Here is a 22786-nt window from a genome sequence, read left to right as displayed (position 1 = left end):
GAAATGTCTATTTAGGTATTCTGCCCTTTTTTTTGATTGGGTTGTTTGTTTTTTTGTTACTGAGTTGTATCAGCTGTTTATATATTTTGGAAATTAAACCCCTGTCAGTTGTATCATTTGCAAATATTTTTTCCCAGTCCATAGGTTGTCTTTTCATTTTGTTTATGGTTTTCTTTGCTGTGCAAAACTGATGTGTGATTAGGTCCCATTTGTTTATTTTTGCTTTTATTTCTTTTGCCTGGGGAGACTGACCAAAGAAAACATTGCTATGATTTATGTCAGAGAATGTTTTTCCTATATTCTCTTCTAGGAGTTTTATGGTGTCATGTCTTATATTTAAGTCTTTATGCCATTTTGAGTTTATTTTTATGTATGGTGTGAGGGAGTGTTCTAACTTCATTGATTTACATACAGATGTCCATCTTCCCCAACACCACTTGCTGAAGAGACTGTCTTTTCTCCATTGTTTATTCTTGCCTCCTTTGTCATAGATTAATTGACCATAGGTGTGGGTTTATTCCTGGGCTCTCTATTCTGTTCCATTGATCTATGTTTCTTTTTGTGCCAATACCATGCTGTTTTGATTACTGTAGTTTTGTAGTATTGTCTGAAGTCTGGAAGGGTTATGCCTCCAGCTTTGTTCTTTTTCCTCAGAATTGCTTTGGCAGTTCTGAGTCTTTTGTGGTTCCATATAAATTTTAGGATTATTTGTTCTAGTTTTGTGGAAAATGTCATGGGTAATTTGATAGGGATCACATTAAATCTGTAGACTGCTTTGGGTAATGTGGCCATTTTAACAATATTAATTTTTCCAATCCAAGAGCATGGATATCTTTCCATTTCCTTCAATCCTCTTCAATTTCCTTTTTCAATGTTCTATAGTTCTCAGTGTGTAAGACTTTCACCTTCTTGGTTAGGTTTAATCCTAGGGTTTTTGTTTTTTAGTGTGATTTTAAACAGGATTTTATTTTTTTTTTTTACTTTCCCATTCTGATATTTCATTGTTAGTGTAAAGAAATGCAGCAGATTTCTGTATATTAATCTTGTGTCCTGCTACCTTGCTGAATTCATTTATCAGTTCTAATAGTTTTTGTATGGAGTCTTTACAGTTTCTTATATAGAGTATCATTCATTTGCATATAATGAGAATTTTACCTCTTCCCTTTCTGATTTGGATACCTTTTATTTCTTTTTCTTGTCTGATTGCTGTGACTAGGGCTCCCAATACTATGTTGAATAGAATTGGGCATCGTTGTCTTGTTCCAGAATTTAGCAGGAAGGCTTTCAGCTTTTCACCCTTTAGTATTATTTTGCCTGTGGGTTTGTCATAAATGACTTTTATTATGTTGAGGTATGTTCCCTCTATACCCATTTTGGCAAGAGTTTTTTTTATCATGAATGGATGTTGAATTTTATCAGATGCTTTTTCTGCATCTATTGATATAATCATGTGGTTTATGTCTTTTCTTTTGTTGATGTGGTGTATCACATTGATTGATTTGTGTATGTGGAACTATCCTTGTGACCCTGGAATGAATACAACTTGATCATGGTGTATGATCCTTTTTTTGTGTTGTTCCTTTATTTTGTTAATGTGCTAAATTATGTTGCTTGATTTTGAAACGTTAAAGCAATCCTGCATTCCTGGAATAATTTCAACTTGGTTGTGATGTTTTATATATTCTGTTTATTGCTGGATTCAGTTTGCTAATATTTTGTTTAAGATTTTTTTTATGTATATTTATGAGATAGGTTGGCCTATAACTTTCCATTTTTTATAATGTCCTTGTCAGGTTGAGGTCTTAAATTTACGTTGACTTCATAAAATGAGTTGGGAGGCATTTCTTTTATTTTCTTTCTATTTTATTCATTTTTAATGTGTATGAGTAAGATTGATTTTATATGTTTTTAAAATATTTATTTGAATTCACTGAGAAAGTCATCTTGGCCTGTAATAAAAGGCCACTTTTCTTTATTAAGTTTTATTTTCATCCTTTTTTAAAGTTAAATTTATTGAATTAGAATTCATATACAATCAAATACACACATTTGAAAGTCCAATTTAATGAGTTTTGACTAATGTATAAACCTGGGTAACTCCCACCACAATCAAGATACAGAGAAGTTTCATCACCTAAATCCCTTGTGCCCATTTACCATTAGTACCTTCCCTCTCTCTAGCCCCAGGCAAAAACTGAGTTTCACATGCTTATTTGTCATCTGTATTTCTTTAGGGAGTTTTCTGTTCATATTTTTTGCCCATTTTTTAATTGGGCTGTTTGTTTTCTTATTGCTGTATTTTCTAAATTATAGTTTATTTTACCTGTCCTAGAATTTCATATAAATGAACTCAGACATGTTATTGAGCTTGGTTTGCTCAGCATAATGTTTTTGGGCTTCATCCTTGGGTATTATGTATATCAGTGTTTCATTCAGTTTTTATTGCTGAGTAATACTGCATTGTATGCATACACCACAATTTATTTAACCATTCTCCTGTTGGACATATTTGTTGTTTTCAGTGTTTAGCTATTATTAATAAAGCTGGTATTAACATTTTTGTGCAAGTATTTGTGTGATTACATATTTTCATTTCTGTTGGGTAAATTCCTACGAGTAGAATTGCTCGGTCATATGTTAAGTGTATGTTAACTTTTTATGAAATTGAGAAACATTTCTCCAAAGAAGTTATACCATTTTACACTACCACCTACATGCTGTGAAGAGTTCCAGTTTTTCCATATTTTCCTCACCACTTAATGTTGTCGGTCTTTTAAATATTTGCCACTCTAGTAGGTGTGTAGTGGTATCACATTGTGGTTTTAATTTGCATTACCCTGATCACTAGCAATTTTGAGCATCATATTATGTGCTTATTGGCCATTTGCATATCTTGTGACGTTTCTGTTCAAATCTTTTACCCATTTTTTTTAAAGCACTCGTAAAGGGAGTGATTTGTTACAAATTTTAATATACATTAACTATTGAGAAACAGACATGTACCTTTTTTCCCCCTTAAAATGAATCATGTACTGTTCTGACCATAGCTTTTTCTAATTTTAATCTAATGCTCAAAACTTGATGTGATGTTATTCTTTATAACGAGCCATAAACATTAGTTTTGTAGTAAAACTATTTAAATCAATTTGGCTCTTATCTGATAATTTTTTGTGTGAGTGTGCCCATTTTTTAGTAGGATTGCTTATGTTCTTATACTGAGTTGTATAGTTCTTTATATATTATGGATTCAGTTGTTTGGCAGATATACGTTCTGCAAATATTTTTTCCCAACATTTTGCTCATCGTTCCATTTTCTTAAAAGTGGCTTTAAAAGGACTGAAGTTTTAAATTTTGTTAAAATTTAATTTTTTATGTTTTTTTTGAAAAATTGGTTCATGCTTTTTGGTTCCCAAGAAATCTTTGCCTACTCAGAGTTGCAAAGATTTTCACCTGTGTTTTTTCTAGCGATATTATAGTATTAGCTTTTATGTTTAGGTTTTGATCCATTTTGAGTTAATTTTTGTGTTATGGTGTGAGGTTAACTGTCAACATTCATTTTTTCCCCTCCAAACCTCCAGTTCCAGTACCACTAAAAAAGCTTGATCAAGACTGCATTGAATCTAGAAATTAATTTAGGCAGAATGGACATGTTAACAGTTTTGGGTCTTCAAATCCATGAGCACAGTTTAGCTCTCTCTTAGGTCTTTGTAAATTATCTCAGCAATGTTTTATAGCTTTTAATGTAGAGGTCTTGTACTTTTTTGTTATATTTGTTCCTGTGTATTTGACCTTGTTTGCTAATAGTGTAAATGAAATTCTTTTCCTTCATTTATAGCTATTCATTATTATGCCTGATTATCTTTGGATATTTTATTGAAAATTTATAGAAATAATTTAATAGTCTGGATGATGTAATTTTAATGAAGACAAGATTTCCTTTTGCTTCTGGAAAGCATTTAGGCTAGGTGGAGATCACTTTAATCCAGTCAGGAATTGAGCTCATTAAAAGCTGGACTTCAGTTCTAATAAGGGCTTGTCTATTTCCTGTTCATTCTTCTTCCTAAGGTGTAGACCTTTCAGAGTCCAACTGGAATCCTGGGGCATCCACCAAAGTCTCTCCTCATTGCTGGATCCCAAATTCCAATTTGTGTGCCTCCAAGCCTATGAAGATTGTCAGAAGCTATGTTTAGCTTCTTAGCCTCTCAACCATTGCTTTTGCTTTCATATTTGGCAGTTGCCTCAATGGAAAAAGTAACCTAAAATATACTTGGATCACTTCAAATCATGATTTCTTTCTTTCTTTAAAAAAAAAAGAATAATACATATATATATGTTATATATATATATATATATATATATATATATATATTTCCAAGCTATTCAGCAGGAGGGTTGGTCTGTGACAACCTAGTAAGCCATTGCCAGAAGTGTCTTTCTCTTATTCCTCTCCCCCTCTACTTTTCCCTCCCAACCTCCACTAGAATATTCACATTTTCTCTATATCTCATTTACTGTTATATTCCCTAGAATAGTGCCTAGCACAGAATAGAAGTCATTAGGTATTTGTTGAGTGAAAGAATGGATGAATTAGCATTCTATCTGGGAAGATAGAATGGACATTCAAAAGAAAATATCTTTACTGTCATTTTCTCAAACTTAAGAGATAGCTAAGTAGCTATTCTTGAGCATAATTATGGTGAGTTTTGAACTGGAGCTCAGGACCTTTAGAGTTCTAGTCTCTTACTAATGTTTCCTCAACATGTTACGTGACATCGTTTGGTCTTTATTTCTCCATTTGTAAATGATTTATTACTCTCTTACTCATGGAAATTGTTACTAAAATTTAAGAGCTTTCAAGAGAAAAAATTAAGTGGGAGTTCCCTGGTAGCCTAGTGGTTAGGATTCTGGGCTTTCACTGCTGTGACCCAGATTAAGTCCCAGGTCAGGGAACTGAGATCCCTCAAGTGCATGGCGCAGCCAAAAAAAAAAAAAAAGAGAGAGAGAGAGAAAAAAATAAAAAGATGAAAAGGACATTGGAATTAATGTTTTAATCAAGGAATCAAAATTCTTTGGTATAAGTATAGGCTTATAATTTGTATTATTAAAATCTACCAGTGAATACAGTTAAGACGGATAGATTGTTATCATGTTTTAAGAGGTAAAGATGAAGAGTTTCATAAAGAATAACATTTTGCATTGTGCATAAATGTTTGCCTGTGTTTTTTCCCCCTCTTCCCTTTAGAGCCATTTTAAGTGCAAGATCTAGTTATTTTGCTGCGATGCTGAGTGGCTGTTGGGCTGAAAGCTCCCAAGAGTACATTACTCTTCAAGGGTAAGCAGAATTTTTACAAGGCAGCTTGACTGCAAATGATTATAAATAATGCTTTTAATACAAAGCACTTTTCATGAATCTGATTTCCCTGTATGTTCAATGAAATGTTTCTCATGTGGTACAATTCAGCAAAGTACACTTTCTGAAAATGAGAGGTAGTTGGGAACATTTAGTAATAGAGATAGTGTGTTAGTCTTCTCAGACTACCATAACAAGATACCACAAACTGGGTGGTTTAAACAGCAAAGATTTGTTTTCTCACAGTTCTGCAAGATCAAAATGCCAGCAAGGTTGGTGTCTGGTGAGAGCTCTTACCTTGGGTCCTTGGGTTGTAGATAGGCACTTTTCCACTGTGTGCTCCAGTGATGTTCTTTTTAAGTGCATGGGGCTGGGGGGCAGGGAGGTAAAAGGAAGGTGGAAGGAGAGAGCTCACTCTCTGGTGTTCTTCTTATAAGGACACTAATCCTATCACATCAGGGCAGGGCCCCACCCTTATTACCTCATTTAACCTTAATTATTTCCTTAGAAGCCCCATCTCCATATAGGTACACAGGAGTTAGGGCTTCAATATATGAATTTGAGTGGGTGGGAGAACACAGATATTCAGTCTGTAATAGGTAGTTTCTTAAAGAATAATTTGGATAGGTGTGGATTTCACTGACCTATGATAGTGCAATGGTGAATCTACACAGTTGGTGGCAGTTTAAACTGCTGAGACAGTTATTAAGAGATGAACTACTTCCTTAAATGGTGAAATGGAATATTTTTTGGTCACAGATGATCACTGTGAGAATCTGGAGGGTACAATATGGGAGAGGGCTTTGTCAGTAGGAAAACTGCCTGGGCGTTCTGAGGGAGCCTGTCAGCCCTGCATCATTCACACTGCTGATGTTTCCTCGACTGGGTCAACCTTGGCTAGAGGGTTGGGTGTGGAATGGTGGTCGTGGTGATTCCATAACAGTGGATGCATGGAAAGTATTGATAAATTCTCACTATTTTTTACACTGGCCTATAATCTTGAGCCTTCTAGGTTACAGCTGTCTGGTTTCCTTACTAACTAAAATTGATCCCCAAATGCCTCTCATTTTTAATTTCTCAGTCTATAAAATATGGAAAATTGAAACATTTGTAAGAATATGTTATGTGTTTTTATTTATTTTTTCATATTTCATTCATTTAATAGAAATGAAACACATATGCAGAAGAACCTAAACCTCCTTTCTTTCTTACCAGGGTTTTAGAGAGTTGTGTTTTAATTATATTACCTATCACAGTTTCGATACACATATCACAATCTGGCAATCACCAGGTAGTTTCTGATTATGGAAGATTTTGTACACCAAGCAAAGACTTTATTAGCCTATGGGTAAAAGGAATGTGTAGTTGAATCAGTTGGTGAAACCTTATCATTCACTGTTGAAAAACAACCTGAAAGATATATATATCCTACCAAGAAGGCCTCTTCCTTTATGGCGAATTTAAAATATCTGCTGAATATAGGAAGAGGGATAATGCTAGCAGAGGCCAGAATTTCTCTAAGTGTGTCAATCCTAGGGATAATCACTCTAGTGTAATTTTGGAAACGTGTCCAGGGACTGTGTTTCAGATGTTTTAGGTATCATTTTTTAAAACTGTCAATCTTCTCTCATTAGAACTGAATTAAATAAAAATTTAAATGAAGAGATAACCTAGTTTGACTCAGAATGCAACTTTTTTGGCATTTATTAAAAATCATGTGATTCTATGTAGTGAGATAAAGGTCAAAAGAAGTGTATGATTATTGGACCTTACTTGACAGCAAGGGAAAGTAATTTACAGAGAACACTTGTCTGATTTCGTAGAAGAAATCTTAGTTGCTTATATGTTTAGTGACAATTTTTACTATCTGATACCTATTAACATATACCTTTGTTCCTCTCTCCAAATAGATTCTGTCCTCAGCAGTGATAATACCTTACAATAACATCATATATTTTCTAGGATTCTTCCACACTATGGTGCCCTTTAATTTTTAGAATCAGTCTTTGAGAGAGAGGGTATATTCACATATTACAGATGAGTAAAAACAAGATCAGATAAATTAAATGTCTTCCAGGGGTTACTTGGTAAATAAGTGCTTATGCTGAATATAAGTTACACGTTTGTTGATTCTTAATTCAAAGTCCATTCCACAACAGTCACTGAAGAAATTAAAAGTTTCACATTGGCGTGTGTTCTTGAGCTATCTCAGACTGATCTTCTCCACTGTTTAAATGAGTGATTTTCCCATAGGACCCTTAAGTTCCTGGTAGGTATGTTAGGGAATACATGGCATGGGATTGGGATATGAGGGGAAGGCCATTTGGGAAGAGGCACATCTTCAACCAGAGCTGCTCTACTTTTATTTATTCTATATTGCTCAAAATGACCTCTGAGTTTAGCTATAGGAACAAAGGCAATCTTTAATCAGCACTCACGAGTGATCCGATTAAACATTCAAAACACACAGGCTTTTAAAGGAGAAGTCTATTTATTAAGAGGTCAATAGATAAGAAAGAAGTAGTGGCATAACTATTGGTCTCTACTCACCACCTATAATTTTCCTTCTTTCATTATAGTGGAGGTAATGGATAAAAATCTCCTCTTATAATATGGCTTGACTGCTACTGACCAACTTTAGTGGTTCAAGGGAAAGCCAAGTAGAAGTAGCCAAATTTGTTTTAAACTGTCATTACAAATAAGTAGGCTGTACGTTGTAGCAGTGCCAGCAATGATCAGGCTCACTCCTCTTACAGTATTTTCCCTTCACTTCTGTTGTAAGCAAGACTCTACTCCTTACTGGATCATCTTACCCAGAGCTGCTATTTCAGCAGTGGAGACTTACTCCTAATCAGCTTATTCACTTCTAATGAGGATACATTTCTTTTTGACTCTTTTATTTTGCTTGATGTAACAAGGTTTTCTAATGCTAAAATGAAAAGAGAATTTCCTGACAGATTCTGGGTTTTATCTACATCCTTTATTATTATTATCATCACACAATCTGTTTTGCTTTCCCCTCCTGTATCATATATCAAATTGACTGTCTCAAATTACCACCTAAAATGTTATTAGCATCATGGTGTATAAAGCTGTAGGAAGGCTAAAGGGGATTTAGGGATTTTACTTTTTTTTTAAAAAAAATCACATCTTTTAGGAATTTTTATATTATAACAAAGTAATCTACAAAATAAAATCTCTTTTCACATTAACTTATATGGTAATCCTGGGTAGATGTTTCCATGGATTGTGTGGTATAGTAGAAAGATCATGGACTTTGGTCCTTCCTTATAGGAAGTCCTACATCCAGTCCTGAAGTGTTACATGACTTTAGGGACATTGCTTACCTTCCTTAAGTTTCCTGAGGTTGTTGAAAGAAAAAAACCTGGCATAGTGCTTGGTACATAGTATGTAGTGCTCATTAATATTTGTCTTTTTCTTCTTTCCCTAAATTATATTGTTCTCATTTTCTAGAGAGAAAAGCCTTCAAGTGAGGGCCATTTACAGTACCAGGACAGCAATGCCTGCTGTGCTTGGTCAGCAACCGCTTTTGGAACTGTGCCACTGTTGCATATCTGTAGGATGTTTTCTGCAGTAGATTAGAATTGAAATCCTGTCTGAAATCCTTACAGAAAAGAACCGAATGTTTTTAATGAGTTGGTAGTTCAACGATGTAATGCACATGATATTTTTAAGATGGACAGCCTTCAATAAATTATAGTAGGAATAGTAGGGTCCTATTATCCTTGATAATAATTATCCTATTATCCTATTATCCATGTCCCAGAGTTGGAGGGGGAAGGATATAGTTGGAAGGAAGTTCTCCTGGTGGAGGAAGGGGGAAATTTTCCACATCCTATACTGGAAATTGAACCGCAGCCAATAGTTCTGTAAAGAAACCCCACATGTTTCCATTTTATATAAAAAGAGGTCTTTCACTGGTGGCTTGAGACTTTGGAGCATAAATTTGGATTTTCTTGTCTCCCTTGGGAGATTCCTGGGCTTGCTGTGAACCTTCAGGATGATCTTTTCAAATATGTCAGATAATATTTCTTTTCTGACTAAAATTCTTCAATGCCTTCTCATCACAATCAGAATTAAACCCAAATCTTTACCATAATCTATAAGAACCTGTATGATCTGGCCCATAGGCTTTTCCCAAACTACCCCACCTAAAGTAGCTACAGCCTAACTCTCTAGTTATTCTCTTCTATGTTATTCTGTTGTATTGTCTTCACTTTTCACTATTAAAATTATCTTCTTTGTATATTTGTTGACATATTTATTGGCCATGTCCTCTCTCTAGAACGCAAGCTTCTTGTATCCTCAAGGTCTAAAATAGGGCCTATCATTCAATAAATATTGACTGTATATGAACAAATGAATGAGTGAATGAGACCCTACATTACCTTAGCCCACATATATAGGAGCCTGAAACTTTAGGAAGCACATATAAAGCACAGAGGTTTAAACTGGGCACATGTTGTATCTGATCCTAGAGCTCTGTCCTCTCATAGGCTTTTCTTTTTTCTAATTCTGGGTATATGTTATATTTTCATCTCCTACAGGATTTTATTCTGATTACATTTAAATGGGAATAGTGCTTTAAATCTTTCCATTTAAACTGTGGGCTATTGCAGTAATTTGTTGGGGTTTTTTTTTTCCAGGTCAGTTGATCATGTCTTTATAAACACTTTTAGTAAAAATACAGATGACTTACAATAATGAGAATGCAGTTTAGTAAAACATCTGTCAAGACAGCAGGAAAACAGTTTCTTGCTGTTTTTATAGCTATCATATATATTGATACATAAGCTCAAATGTCTAGCTTTTGCTATTTATTTTAATAAAACTCCTTTTATTTTTACTTAGTCATTATTATCCTTTGCTTAAATATGTCAAGTCTTAGAAGAAACTATTCTTTCAACAGAAATGGTCAGTCCTCATTAATACTGATAAGAATGGCTCTCGAAATTTTGAGGAAAAGTGCATGGAATCTAATAATTATGCTACTGTTTTAGGCTACAAACTATAGATGATATGGCATAATCATTCTGAGATCAAATCTTGTTGTATCAACGTATATAAATGAGAATATTTAGAGATTTGACTTTTTTCTAAGTATTAAAGATGTGGAATTTTGAATCAGCAGAAACCAGTAGGGGGCAGTAAATATTTATTAAGTAAATTGAAAAATATTTATGTTTTCAACTCAGTATTCCTTCTGAAGGTTTGGGAGATGCTTATAACTACCCTAATAAGCCATTCATTAAATATTCATTAAACATTTATTGAGCATATATTATTTAAGGCCATAAAATCAAAGCAGACACCTTTCTGAGTCCTACCCTGAGGACTCCATTTCTTTTCTTCTTGCCTTCCTCCTTTTGTTACTTTAGCAGACATTAGATACCATGCTTAACAAACTGTGAAGGTCTTATCAGCACTGTGCCCACCCTGCTTCCACTGCGGAGCTCCAGTATTATGTGGGGAAAGGAAATTCTTCTCAACCTGGGGATATTGAATCAATGCTGACATTCTGCTGCTACTAGAGATGCAAGGGTAAATAAGACACAAATCCTGCCCTCACAGAACTCAGTTTAGAAGGAGAAACAAATACATAAACAAAGATATTACAAGTCAGTTTAATAAATGTGATAAGGGAAGTGTGTGGTGTGTGTGTGGTGTGTGTGTGTGTGTGTGTGTGTGTGTGTGTGTGTGTGTGTGTGTGTGTGTGTGTGTGTGTGTGTGTGTGTGTGTGTGTGTGTGTGTGTGTGTGTGTGTGTGTGTGTGTGTGTGTGTGTGTGTGTGTGTGTGTGTGTGTTATACTGCTTAAGACCCCAGGCTTTGGAGTCTGGATTTAAATTTAAAACCAAAATTCCAGTGCTATCTGCCTGGATTTAAGATCCAGTACATCACTAGTCATTTGACCTTGGGCAATTTACTTTTTTTTTTTCCCAGCACCTGCCCCCATGGGCAAGTTACTTAATTTCAGTTGTTTCATCTGTAAGATGAGACTAATAACAATATCTACCATTGAGTTGTTATGATGATTAAATGAGCTAATGGCATTCAAAATGCTTATTAGCTCATGACTGAATCATAATAAATGCTCAACTGATGTTAGTTATTATTTATGTTTAACATTCAGTGATTTCTTTTTTTTTCCCCCTTGTGAGCATTAAGGAAACAATCAGAGGTAAAGAGCCCCATGTCTTGTGTCTAAAAGATGAAATAAGTAGAGAGGGAGAGAATTTTAAGCAGAGTGAACAGTATCTGCTAAGGCATGGATGTATAAAGAATTATAAGTAGTTCAGGTATAAGAAACAGCAGTTTACTTATCTTGGAACAGCTGCTAGAGAGAGAGAACTAGAAATCAGATGATAAAGAACATTGTACACCAAGCTAAAGAATGTCGGCTTGTTTCCTAGGTGCTCTGGAGAATTGTTGAAGGGTTTTTAAAGTCAGGGGCTATATCAGATTTACATTTTAGCAAAGTCACTCTAATAACAAGGTGGGAAATGGGATGCAAGGAGATAATTTCAGGCAAGAAGCCCACACGAGAGGATACATTATCATAGTACAGAGGAGAGAAACTGAGAGGCTAAACCAGGGCAATGAAAGGGGAAATTAGACAGCAGAGACTGAATTCAAGAAAATTTTGAAGGTATAAAATGACAGAATATAATGAGGGAGAGAATTGAGATGAACCTCCAGCTCTGACTTAGGCATTTAGGTTATTGTTCAGTCTTCTTTTTGTTATTCCTGTTTGGTTCATAGCACTGTTGCAGGACTTCTTGCATCTTGTCCCACCTTCTATTCCTCGGTACCAAGGCGAGTGAATTATCCAACAACCATTGGGCATTGGTCAGGACGAACTCTAGATGAGAGGTAATTTGATTTCTTTTCTCCTTTCTTCTGTGCTGAACCCATGAAAAGAGGTGATGGGGAAGAGGGGCATCTGCTTTCCATCTTTGCTATCTGTTGGAATTTTGAGGGGGCCCCAATAAATAGTATACTTTCTTCCTGCTCAAAATGAGACAAAAGACTCAGCAGATGAAGTTAGAAAACATTTCGTTGATTTTTGATAAAAACTGTTAAAGCAGTAAAATGTGCTTTAACGCAAGAGCCAAAGTTGATTTGCTAGCTATGTCTACTCTAAGACAGCCCACCTGAGAGAAAGTCTGAATCTGGACAGCGGATGCACTTCTTCCCCGTCACCTCTTACCACTGGTTCAGCAGAGAAGAAAGGAGAAAAGGAATCAAATTACCTCTCATCTCAAGTTCCACTTGATCAACAGCCAGTGGTTGCTGTCTACCAACCAGATAATTAACCTCCCTTGATACAGAGGAATAGAGGGTGGGACAAGATGCAAGAAGTCCTGTAACAGTGCTGTGAACGAAATAAGAAAAACAGAAAGAAGACCGAATTTGGAGTGTTGGGAGAGGAAGTCATGAATTTAGAGTTTGAGATCTAGTAGTCAGTGGGACATAAAGATTATCACTTCAGACTACTTCTTAAGTCATGTCTTTACTTTTAAATCTGTAAAATGAGGATGTTGGCAGAGCTAGAGCCACTGGATAGGTATTACAAATTAAGAAATCTATACAGCATAACAAGACTCTTTCTAGTGAGTAGAGTTGTCCATCCCAGGCTTTAAGCAAGACCAGAGGCCATTTGTCAAAGATGCTGAGAAGGATTTCTTAGTGAGCCAGAGGTTGAACTATGACCTCTAAAGCCCTTTCTAACTTTGTCTATCATGGAAGATGCCCCAAAAATAATCAGGTATTTTATAATATACTAATAACATTTTATAGCATATAAAAACCCATAGCTGCAGTTATGCTTCATTTTTAAATTAATGGCATACCTCATGGATGTTATTCAAAGAATATATTCTTCAGATGAAAATGAGATTAGAACTTTATGTTGGCTAAAAGTTTATGGGAAAATAAAATGTATCATTGCTATCAGTTAAATCTTAATTATTTCTGGATTTGAGTATAGTTTTCTTTTATTTTTCAGGATAAGCCATGTAGAAATGAATGTTTTGATACATTTTATATATGGAGGAACTTTGGACTTTCCAGACAAAGCTAATGTTGGGTATGTATGATTTTTTAATGATTTTAAATATAAAAGTATTAATATTTTGTGGCTTCTGCTTTGTTGAGCTTTGTTTAAAAGTGTCAATGGAGTAGAAGCTTCAATTTTATTGTCTATTTTGCCTATCTTGTGTGTATTTTGGGAATATCTAAAAATAGTAAGTCACCTTATTTAGAAGAAAAGATGATCTAGCAACTCACAGTAATAAGATTAAGAAAAGTCTATTACACTTAAATTATGTTAGAAAAACTTAAGATTTGTTTTGGAAAACAGACGACAGGTTTTTATAAAATTAATTGAACTTTTATCAAATTTGGAATAATTTTTTTACTACTTTATTTTTTAATTTTAGGATGTCAAAAGAAAAGGAAAAAAACCCTAAAATTAATCTGAGAATTTAGGCATCCTAATGATTAACAGGAATTCCCTGGCAGTCCAGTGGTTAAGGTTCCACGCTTCCACTGCAGGGGGAGCGGGTCCGATCCCTGGTCAGGGAGCTAAGATCCTGCATGCCGGGTGATGTGGCCAAAAAAAAAAGAAAAAGTAGTATGATTCTTTAGTACTCTATGGTGAAATGCCGTCTAAGCTGCTGAAATCCTACTGGAGAGTGAAATCTATCTTGCTCTTCTAATCTTCTGAATGTTCTCTCCTTTTATTGCTATTCTAACATCAGACAAATGAAGGCTGCTCGTTTACTTTTAAATATTCATTAGTTCCTTTAGTTATAAACTGAATAAATGTGATTTGGGGGAGAAGGTATCATGAGTCAAAGGGATTAAGTACTGAAGTTTTGCCCCTGGAAACCTATAAGAAATTTTATCATGGTATCAAGGCTTGTAGGTTTCCTAAGTACCTAAAGTATGTGTGGGTACTCAGAAATACTTGCCAGTTGAAAGAAGCAACAGAAACCCTCTGAATCATTGGATGCCATCTCCAATCTTATGGTCATTTGTAGGCATTTTCAATATGATAAGCATCAATTAGTTGCCCTCCCCCTAAATTTTTATTATTCGTATTTGTTGTGAAGAGTTGTAACTTTTACAGCCTTTGAAGCAGTTTCCTGGGCTTTGTTGCATATGACTGAGAATATGAGGGGAGTTTGATTGAAACATCTCCAAATTTACTTCGTGTTATTCCCCACAAATCAAATCAAGTTACAGGGCTTTCAACTTTTGACCTATGTCCTTTTTATAATCTATAAAGAGTATCTATTATGTAGGGTATAAAGTTAGAATTAAAATAATTAAGATTATTCTTTTTTCTAAACTATATATTATCAAAAAATTATTGTGTATTATTCCTTGGTTTTTAAATTGAAGAATTAACAGTGCATCTATTCTTATCTTAGGCACATACTCAATATGGCTGATATGTATGGACTAGAAGGATTAAAAGAAGTAGCAATCTATATTTTAAGAAGAGATTACTGTAATTTCTTTCAAAAGGTAATTATTCAGTCTTAGAAATCTTTTACCTAGTGCTTAAAGTCACCCATTATTACCTACTAGCTTTTGCTGTACGCGGGCCTCTCACTGTTGCGGCCTCTCCCGTTGTGGAACACAGGGTCCGGACGCACAGGCTCAGCGGCCATGGCTCATGGGCACAGCCACTCCGCGGCATGTGGGATCTTCCCGGACTGGGTCACGAACCCGTGTCCCCTGCATCGGCAGGAGGACTCTCAACCACTGCGCCACCAGGGAAGCCCTTAAAAGAATTTTTTACATCAATAGTCCCCTCTTATTGGCTACTTGAGCCAACAATATGCATTGTAATTATGTAATTTTAATCACATTTAAATTTAGATTTTTGTGTTGGAATGGACTTTTCCTATCTGTCTATAAGTTGTAGCTGAGGAATCCCCCCATGTGCTAAAACAGAGTCATGAACTGGGTCTACCACTCCTACCAACCCTTCAAGGTTCACTGAGAAACAGTTAAACTCCTTAGCTACCTTTAATCAACCATTCATTCCAGCCTCTATAAGTAAGGGAGCTAGAAGAAGGAGCACAGTCTTGGTGTCCTCAGCATTGCAGAAAGTGAAGAATCCTGGTGAAAGACTTTTCCTTCTCTTTCATCTTTCCCCATCTTCCCAGCCAAGAGAAAGTTAAGAGCCTGTTCCAAATAAAGATTAAAGATAGGGGTATCTGCAGTGAGGAGATAATGTCTTCTCAGCCCCGAGATGGACATCTATCGTATCTGTATAACCAACCCACTCTGGAACTTCCATCAAAGAAGAAAAGAAAGTACTGAGAGATTTCTTGGAAGAGCCTGGAATATGTCTCAGGAACCAGTGAGAATATACTTGAATATGGAGATTTCTTAAGGGAGGAGGAGGCTTGCTGGAGAAGCCAGTACTAGCCTGGTGACTAGAGGCAATAGTTATTGTCATAGATAGAAAAAAATAATGGAGAGTCCATTCCACACCCCAATTATACATGGTATGCAGGGAAGGAAAGGGACCTTAGTGGTTCATTGAAGATTAGAAGAGACTGATACAGGGTCAAATGACAGGGTCCCACGTAAGGAGGCATCAAGCATCATGAACCCTAGAAGAACCTTTACCACTGAGAGGTTAGGGTGAAGTTCAGTCTGTCTCTTAACAAGCCACCACGTTAGCAAAGGCCACCAACATCTGGATTAGAGTAGTCAAGGACATCTTCCTATTACCATGTTCGTCACTGGTTAGTTACATAAGGTGGCCATAGCCATCCATAACCCTCTTCCACAGGAGTTAGACCCACAAAATGGAGGAGTAAGAGACCATGTTCTACTCTCCATTCCAGATCTCCCCAACTAAAAGTGTAGTCAGTGATGGAGAGTGAAAGATTTAAATCAAGTATGAGATAGGTGTTTAAATAGTACTATACCGAATTTCAATACCAAAAGTAACCAGAAGGTACTGGAATTTGCCTATGATCATTAAAGTATGGGAAAAGAGGGAATTTGACACAGCGTGGTTGATAGCGCTAATTGGGGAAAGAAAGTTTTGTTAGTATCTGCTTTAAACTGAGACTCCTCAATAAACCAATTGCATGAAACATTTAAAAAATAATCTCTTTTATGTATTGTCTTTGGACCATTGCCTCTACTTTTTAGTATGTTCATGAGTATACACAGGTTACATGCAGCTTCTTATATTTTACTTTCAATAATTCACTTAATTTTAAAAATACAAAAGGCATATTTGTTGCCATTTAAACAACAGAAGATGAAATGCTTTTAAATTATCAATATGGCATTTTGTTGAAAATTATTTTACTTTATTTTAATGAAGTCTGTACTACTGTGCTAACAGATATTTGAGAGCAGTTTTTGTTTTTATTGACCTGATCTTTAAATTGTTTGCTTTACATATTTTAACAATATATATTTTGATAAATATATTTTTGAATGTATAATTTTTAACTTCTAGATCTCAATTATGCAGTTTCTTAGCAGTGACTTAAATATAGTAAATCTATAATAGCACATGCCACAGTAATATATGATGGGATATAATATGATGGTTAATGGGCCCCAGAACTCTTGGCAAGCTAGCTTCAGTCATTTCATTAACTTTACAATCTTGCCTTTTTTAAAAGTAAATTTTAGAACTTCATTTATAGGATTATAGTGGGTTTTACATTATGTTTTTTGCCACTGATTTAAAAATATATCTTAGGTTATAATTTAAATATATGTCATCCCAGATTTTACAAGCAGGTTTTGAAGATGACTAAAGATCAAGTCATCCTATTACAAAAACACTTAGGAAATCAGCATTTCCATATAAATAAAATTCTTAGAAAGCTAGTTATCCCTTTAAGCCAGGGGTCAGTAAACTTTTTCTATAAAAGGCTAGATAGTTAATGTTCTAGGCTTTGTGGGCCACACAGTCTCCATCACAACTACTCAGCTTTGCTGTTATAAACCAAAAACAGCTATGGACAATATGTAAATGGAACAGCATGGCAGTGTTCCAATAAAACTTTATTCACAAAAACGGTGGGCTAGTTTTGGCCCACAAGCTGGTTTGCTAGCCTTTGCCTTTAAGCAGCAAATTATTTTGTATGGAAATTATTCTTAAGTTATACATCAAGTAGTGGATTTTGTGTTGTGGAGGGCTGGTTATTCCTAAATAAAATTAGATTGCTAGACTTCTTAACTCTTGTGCTTACTTTTATAATTTTTTATGCTTCTGGATGCTTTTAGGTTGTCAATTATGTCTATACCAGTAGTCTCTTCCCTCATACTACTTTTATCTTATCTGAAGTGGGTCAGAAAACCAAATTATTTAACTTAGTAGAATTATTGTATAATTTATATAGTGATAGCCATTTCTGATTTTAGGACAATTTAGAGTACCTTCAGTTATCTTAAAGGGAATAACTAAATTGTTGATGTGCAAAAACAGGTATTTACAGTTAATTTCCTAAGTAGTATGTAACACCTTTAGGAGAAGTGTATTAGGAAATCAAATTAATAGCAATTTGTAATTTTAAAATTTGGGGGACTTCCATCGTGGTGCAGTGGTTAAGAATTCGCCTGCCAGTGCAGGGGACATGGGTTCGATCCCTGGTCCAGGAAGATCCCACGTGCCGTGGAGCAACTAAGCCTGTGCACCACAACTACTGAGCCTGTGCTCTAGAGCCTGCGAGCCACAACTACTGAGCCTGCACACCTAGAGCCCGTGCTCCACAACAAGAGAAGCCACCGTAATGAGAAGCCCACGCACCGCAATGAAGAGTAGCCCCCGCTTGCCACAACTAGAGAAAGCCCGCGCACAGCAACGAAGACCCAATGCAGCCGAAAATAAATAAATAAATAATGAAATGGAAAAAAATCTATTAAAAAAAATTGGAGGGCTTCCCTGGTGGCGCAGTGGTTGAGAGTCCGCCTGCCGATGCAGGGGACACGGGTCCGTGCCCCGGTCCGGGAAGATCCCACGTGCCGCGGAGTGGCTGGGCCCATGAGCCATGGCCGCTGAGCCTGCGCGTCCGGAGCTTGTGCTCCGCAACAGGAGTGAGAGGCCCGCGTACCGCAAAAAAAAAAAAAAAAAAAAAAAAAAAATTGGAAATCACTGACCTTATTTGAAGGACTATGCTGGAGGCATTTCTGAAGAAGCTTTTGCTGTTCTCTGAGTGCAAGGTATCTTCAGATACATATTTAGAGACTATATATACATATTGGTTGATTGCTGGTCTTTAAGTGTATAAACGCAAATCACAACTAATGAATGTGTACAAAGAGAAGCTGAACTCTATTCACCCTAATAGGGCAATAGTTGTGCTTAGGAACATAGTCTAAAAAACTGAAAATACATGGCACAGGTAATACGTAACACATATTGAGGCTTAACACCAAGAGCAGTGAGTTCTTCACTACTTGTATCTACGTTTTATTTATTTGTTTTAGTTCATTACTTCTGTATATGTGCTTTTTAAAAATATGTTTATATAATCACGATCTAATTAAATTCTGTCATTTTGTTTGAGGTCAATGTAGGACCTCCCATTGCACATGTACTTAAAGTTATATTTATACTTTAGGAAGCAGATTAGACCATACGGTTGTGTTGCAATGTGATGTGCTAGAAATTATTATACCACTTGTACTCTAGAAAATATTTATGCTAAAAGAAATTAGAATATAAACTGTGTGCATTCTGGCAGCTAAAAGAACTCAAATGCTATCCTATAAAAACTAAAGTTTATCAGTGATACTTGATTTTAAAAGAATAACAGACTTTTGAGTTACATATATTTATTCTGCAGTTTAGGTATGTAAATCAGATCATTTTTATGAACCAATTACTTTTAGCCTCTGTAAGTTGAAAAAGAATAAATGTAGTGTTTTCTATCAATTTTAGCCTGTTCCCAGAAGGTTGGCATCTATATTAGAATGCCTGATTATTGCTCATTCAGTTGGAGTGGAAAGTCTTTTTGCTGACTGCATGAAGTAAGTGATCTGAAGTAGTGCTGATATTATTAATTTAGGGATTCTGTTCTTCCATTCTCCTAATTTTCTGGGAAATTTTAGACTTGGCCTATTTTCTTGGGCATAATGTAAATAGCTTAATGCTTAACTAGTTACAACAATTGAGGAGAAGTATTGATGTAGATATTACTCAAGATGCTTGGAATCAATGTTATTTTAGCTGAACCATGGTTACTTATGTTAAAATCCATGCACGTAACCCAGAGTGAACTTGAAATAAATGTCTACAGAAAAGGGAACTTAGTTAAGTCCATTATAGCACTCACAAAATTAACTGTTAGGGTTAGTCAAAACATAATATATATAAAACTTATATTATTGAAAACCAAAATGTTACTGAATATTATAATGAAAAATATTTTCATTACTTTAACTTGAGATTCTTTGACTTTTAACAGGTGGATTGTAAAGCATTTTGCAAGGTTTTGGTCTGAGAGAAGCTTTGCAAATGTACCTCCTGAGATTCAGAAAAGTTGTCTTAATATGTTGATTCAGTCTTTAGTAAGTATAACCTGAATACTTTGTGTTTGTCATCAAAAAGTTTATTAAATTTTATATAGGTACTTTCGGTGTTTTAAATACAAATGTAGAATTGTATTATAAAAGCAAGATGAAAGGACCGATTCCAGATAACCCAGAACCAATTCAGAGAATCTGTCTTTAAGACTCTGTTCCTCTGTACCAAATGCATTAGAATTCAGAGAACCACAATCACTAGAAAGTATACGTTGGCTCATGAACAAAAGGGGCATGGTGCCAGGGTCGGTTATGCATTGGCTCAGTAGCAGGGACCTCCACTCATTACGGTGGATTTAGGTGCAACACTGAAACAGTGGCACCATTCTCCAAGAGGACCAGCCATCTACCTGCTGGCAGGTTAATTACATTGCACCACTTCATCATGGAAAAGGCAGTGCTTTGTTCGCAGTGTAATAAACATTTGCTTTGGATATGGATTTGCCTTCCTTACTTCCAGTGTTTCTAGTAAAACCACTGTCCGTGGACTTACTGCCTTTTTCACCACCATAGTATTCCACACAGCATCACTTCTGACTAAAGAACTCACTTTATAGCAAATGAAGTATGGCAGTGGGCCCATGCTTACTGATTTCACCTGTCCTACTGTGCTCCCTATCATCCTGAAGCAGCTGGCTTGATAGAATGGAGGAAGGGCCTTTTGAAGACTTGGTTACAGTACAGCCACGTGGCAGTGACTTGTGGGATTGGGGCAGTGTCCTCCGGGAGGCTGTATATGCTCTAAATCAGCTTTTGATTTATGGTGCTATTTCTTAACATAACTAGGATTCATGGGTACAGAAATCAAGGTGTGGAAGTGAGAGTGGCTCCACGTATAATTACTCCTAGTGATCCACTAGCAGAATTTTTGCTTCTTGTCCCTATAACTTTAGGATCTGCTGATCTAGAGGTCTTAGTTCCAAAGAGAAGAATGTTTTCACCTATGGACACAATGCTTCCATTGAACTGGAAGTTGGGACCACCTCCTTCTGGCCACTTTGTAAATCAACAGGCAGAGAAGGGGAATTATTATTAGATTGAGCCTATTTTTTTTTAAACATCTTTATTGGAGTATAATTGCTTTACAATGCTATGTTAGTTTCTGCTGTACAACAAAGTGAATCGGCTATATGTATATATATATCCCCATATCTCCTCCCTTTTACATCTCCCTCCCACCCTCCCTATCCCACCCCTTTAAGTGGTCACAAAGCACCAAGCTGATCTCCCTGTGCTATGCAGCTGCTTCCCACTAGCTATCTATAAGGAGAAATTGGGTTGGTGCTATATAATGTGGGGAAGGAGGAGTATATCTGGAATGCAGTACTCCCATGTCCTATGGTTAAAATCAATGGAAAAACTCAATTTAAGCAGCACTGATACTGGCCCAGATTCTTCAGGAATGAAAGTTTGGGCCACCTTACCAGATAAAGAACTATAAACAGCAGAGGTACTTGCAGAGGACAAAGGGAACATGGAATGGTTGCAGGAAAAGGTAGTTATAAATACTAGGTATGACCACGTGACCAGTTATAGAAATTAGCACTGTAGTAGTTATGAGGTAAACATATTCATTTCCCCTTTTTATATGAATGTTTATGTATATATTAACCAATTATTTTTTTCCCCACTGTCTCATTCCCCTACCATTTAGTATAAGACATGTTAACTATACCTCTGTATTTAAGTTACAGGATGCCAAGGGGTAGTTTGAATCAGTTTGAAGAGAGACTTTGTATCCTATTTTAGGGAGAGGGTTAGCATGTTTGTTTTATAGGGGATGGTTGTATATGTTAGGCATTAGCATGACTTTACTTTGTCTCCATAGGAATTAACTATGATTTAAAGAAATGTGTATGCATGCCAAGTTGACAAGGGTTGGACTGTAGTGTCTCTGCAATGTGTTAGCTTGATTAGAATGAACTATGCTTCCCAGAATTTCCTTCTTTGTACTGCTTCACCTTGCCCTGTATCCTCTTTGGTTTCTCTTACCCCTGGGCCAGGGATGTGTTTAGCTCCATGATGGCGGGTGCTAGCATCTCCTGAAGGACACTCATTTAATCCATGTTGGAGGCAGTGAGACCTAAAATGAGCCCATCCTTGTGGGTTATAGCTTGTGCTCTTGGGTGTCAGCTTGTCCTTACCCCTCACACTTTACATCCATCATCCTCTCTCAACTGCTTTCCCTGTGGACTTCATACTACAATACATCATCATATACAAAGAGTGCTTAACCAGCTCCCATAATTGCATAAGGTGAAATCCCTTTAACAGACTCCTTTATGTATATAAATACTTCCTAGTGGTCCTGTTTCTCTGATTGAACCATGAATGGTATTTTAGACTGGGTTTCATAGAAAATAATATCTAAATCTAACTGGGAAAATAAGTTTAGGCCATCAGCTGGTGATATACCACTGCAAAAAATAAATTTAAATCTGTGTTTATGCTAATGAAGGACTTTGTTGTTTTGTTGCTTACTATTTTGCATTAGTTTCTTTGGTCATTGAATGGTTACTCTGTTCATGAGGCAAGCAAATGGCCCAGCTATAATTCAGTTCAATAGAAGTGAATTATTACCTAGTGGATTTTTAAAAGACCTTTATGGTTCAAAATATACTTTTTATATTTTGAAATTACATATAACATAGGTACTCTTATTTCCACTTTATATATAAGAAAAAAGAATCAGAGAGGTAAATGCTTTATTCAAGTTCACATTGTCAGTAAATTATAAAACCACGTCTTAAAACCAATTGCTGCCATTCTAAAGGTAATATAATAGATGCTCAGCATGGGCAAAGATTATTTTTAGGAAGTATGGGCCTTGACTTCAAG

General features: G+C 35.9%; 1 protein-coding gene across 6 annotated transcripts in view; it reads left to right on the top strand.

Annotated features, from left to right (window-relative positions):
- Nucleotides 1-22786, top strand: part of BTBD8 (BTB domain containing 8) — a 108151-nt gene that overhangs the window by 42730 nt on the left and 42635 nt on the right. For all 6 annotated transcript variants that reach the window (XM_049714038.1, XM_033432672.2, XM_049714024.1 and 3 more), the window contains 5 exons: nt 5243-5332; nt 13377-13457; nt 14806-14902; nt 19305-19393; nt 19831-19933. In XM_049714038.1, the coding sequence (XP_049569995.1) occupies nt 5243-5332; nt 13377-13457; nt 14806-14902; nt 19305-19393; nt 19831-19933 (460 nt within the window). The remainder of the gene's footprint in view (nt 1-5242; nt 5333-13376; nt 13458-14805; nt 14903-19304; nt 19394-19830; nt 19934-22786) is intronic.

The sequence above is a fragment of the Orcinus orca genome, chromosome 1, assembly GCF_937001465.1.
Source record: "Orcinus orca chromosome 1, mOrcOrc1.1, whole genome shotgun sequence".
Classification (NCBI taxonomy): Eukaryota; Metazoa; Chordata; class Mammalia; order Artiodactyla; family Delphinidae; genus Orcinus; species Orcinus orca.
The sequence above is the reverse complement of the archived record's forward strand: the minus strand, read 5'-3'. Positions and strand labels throughout refer to the sequence as shown.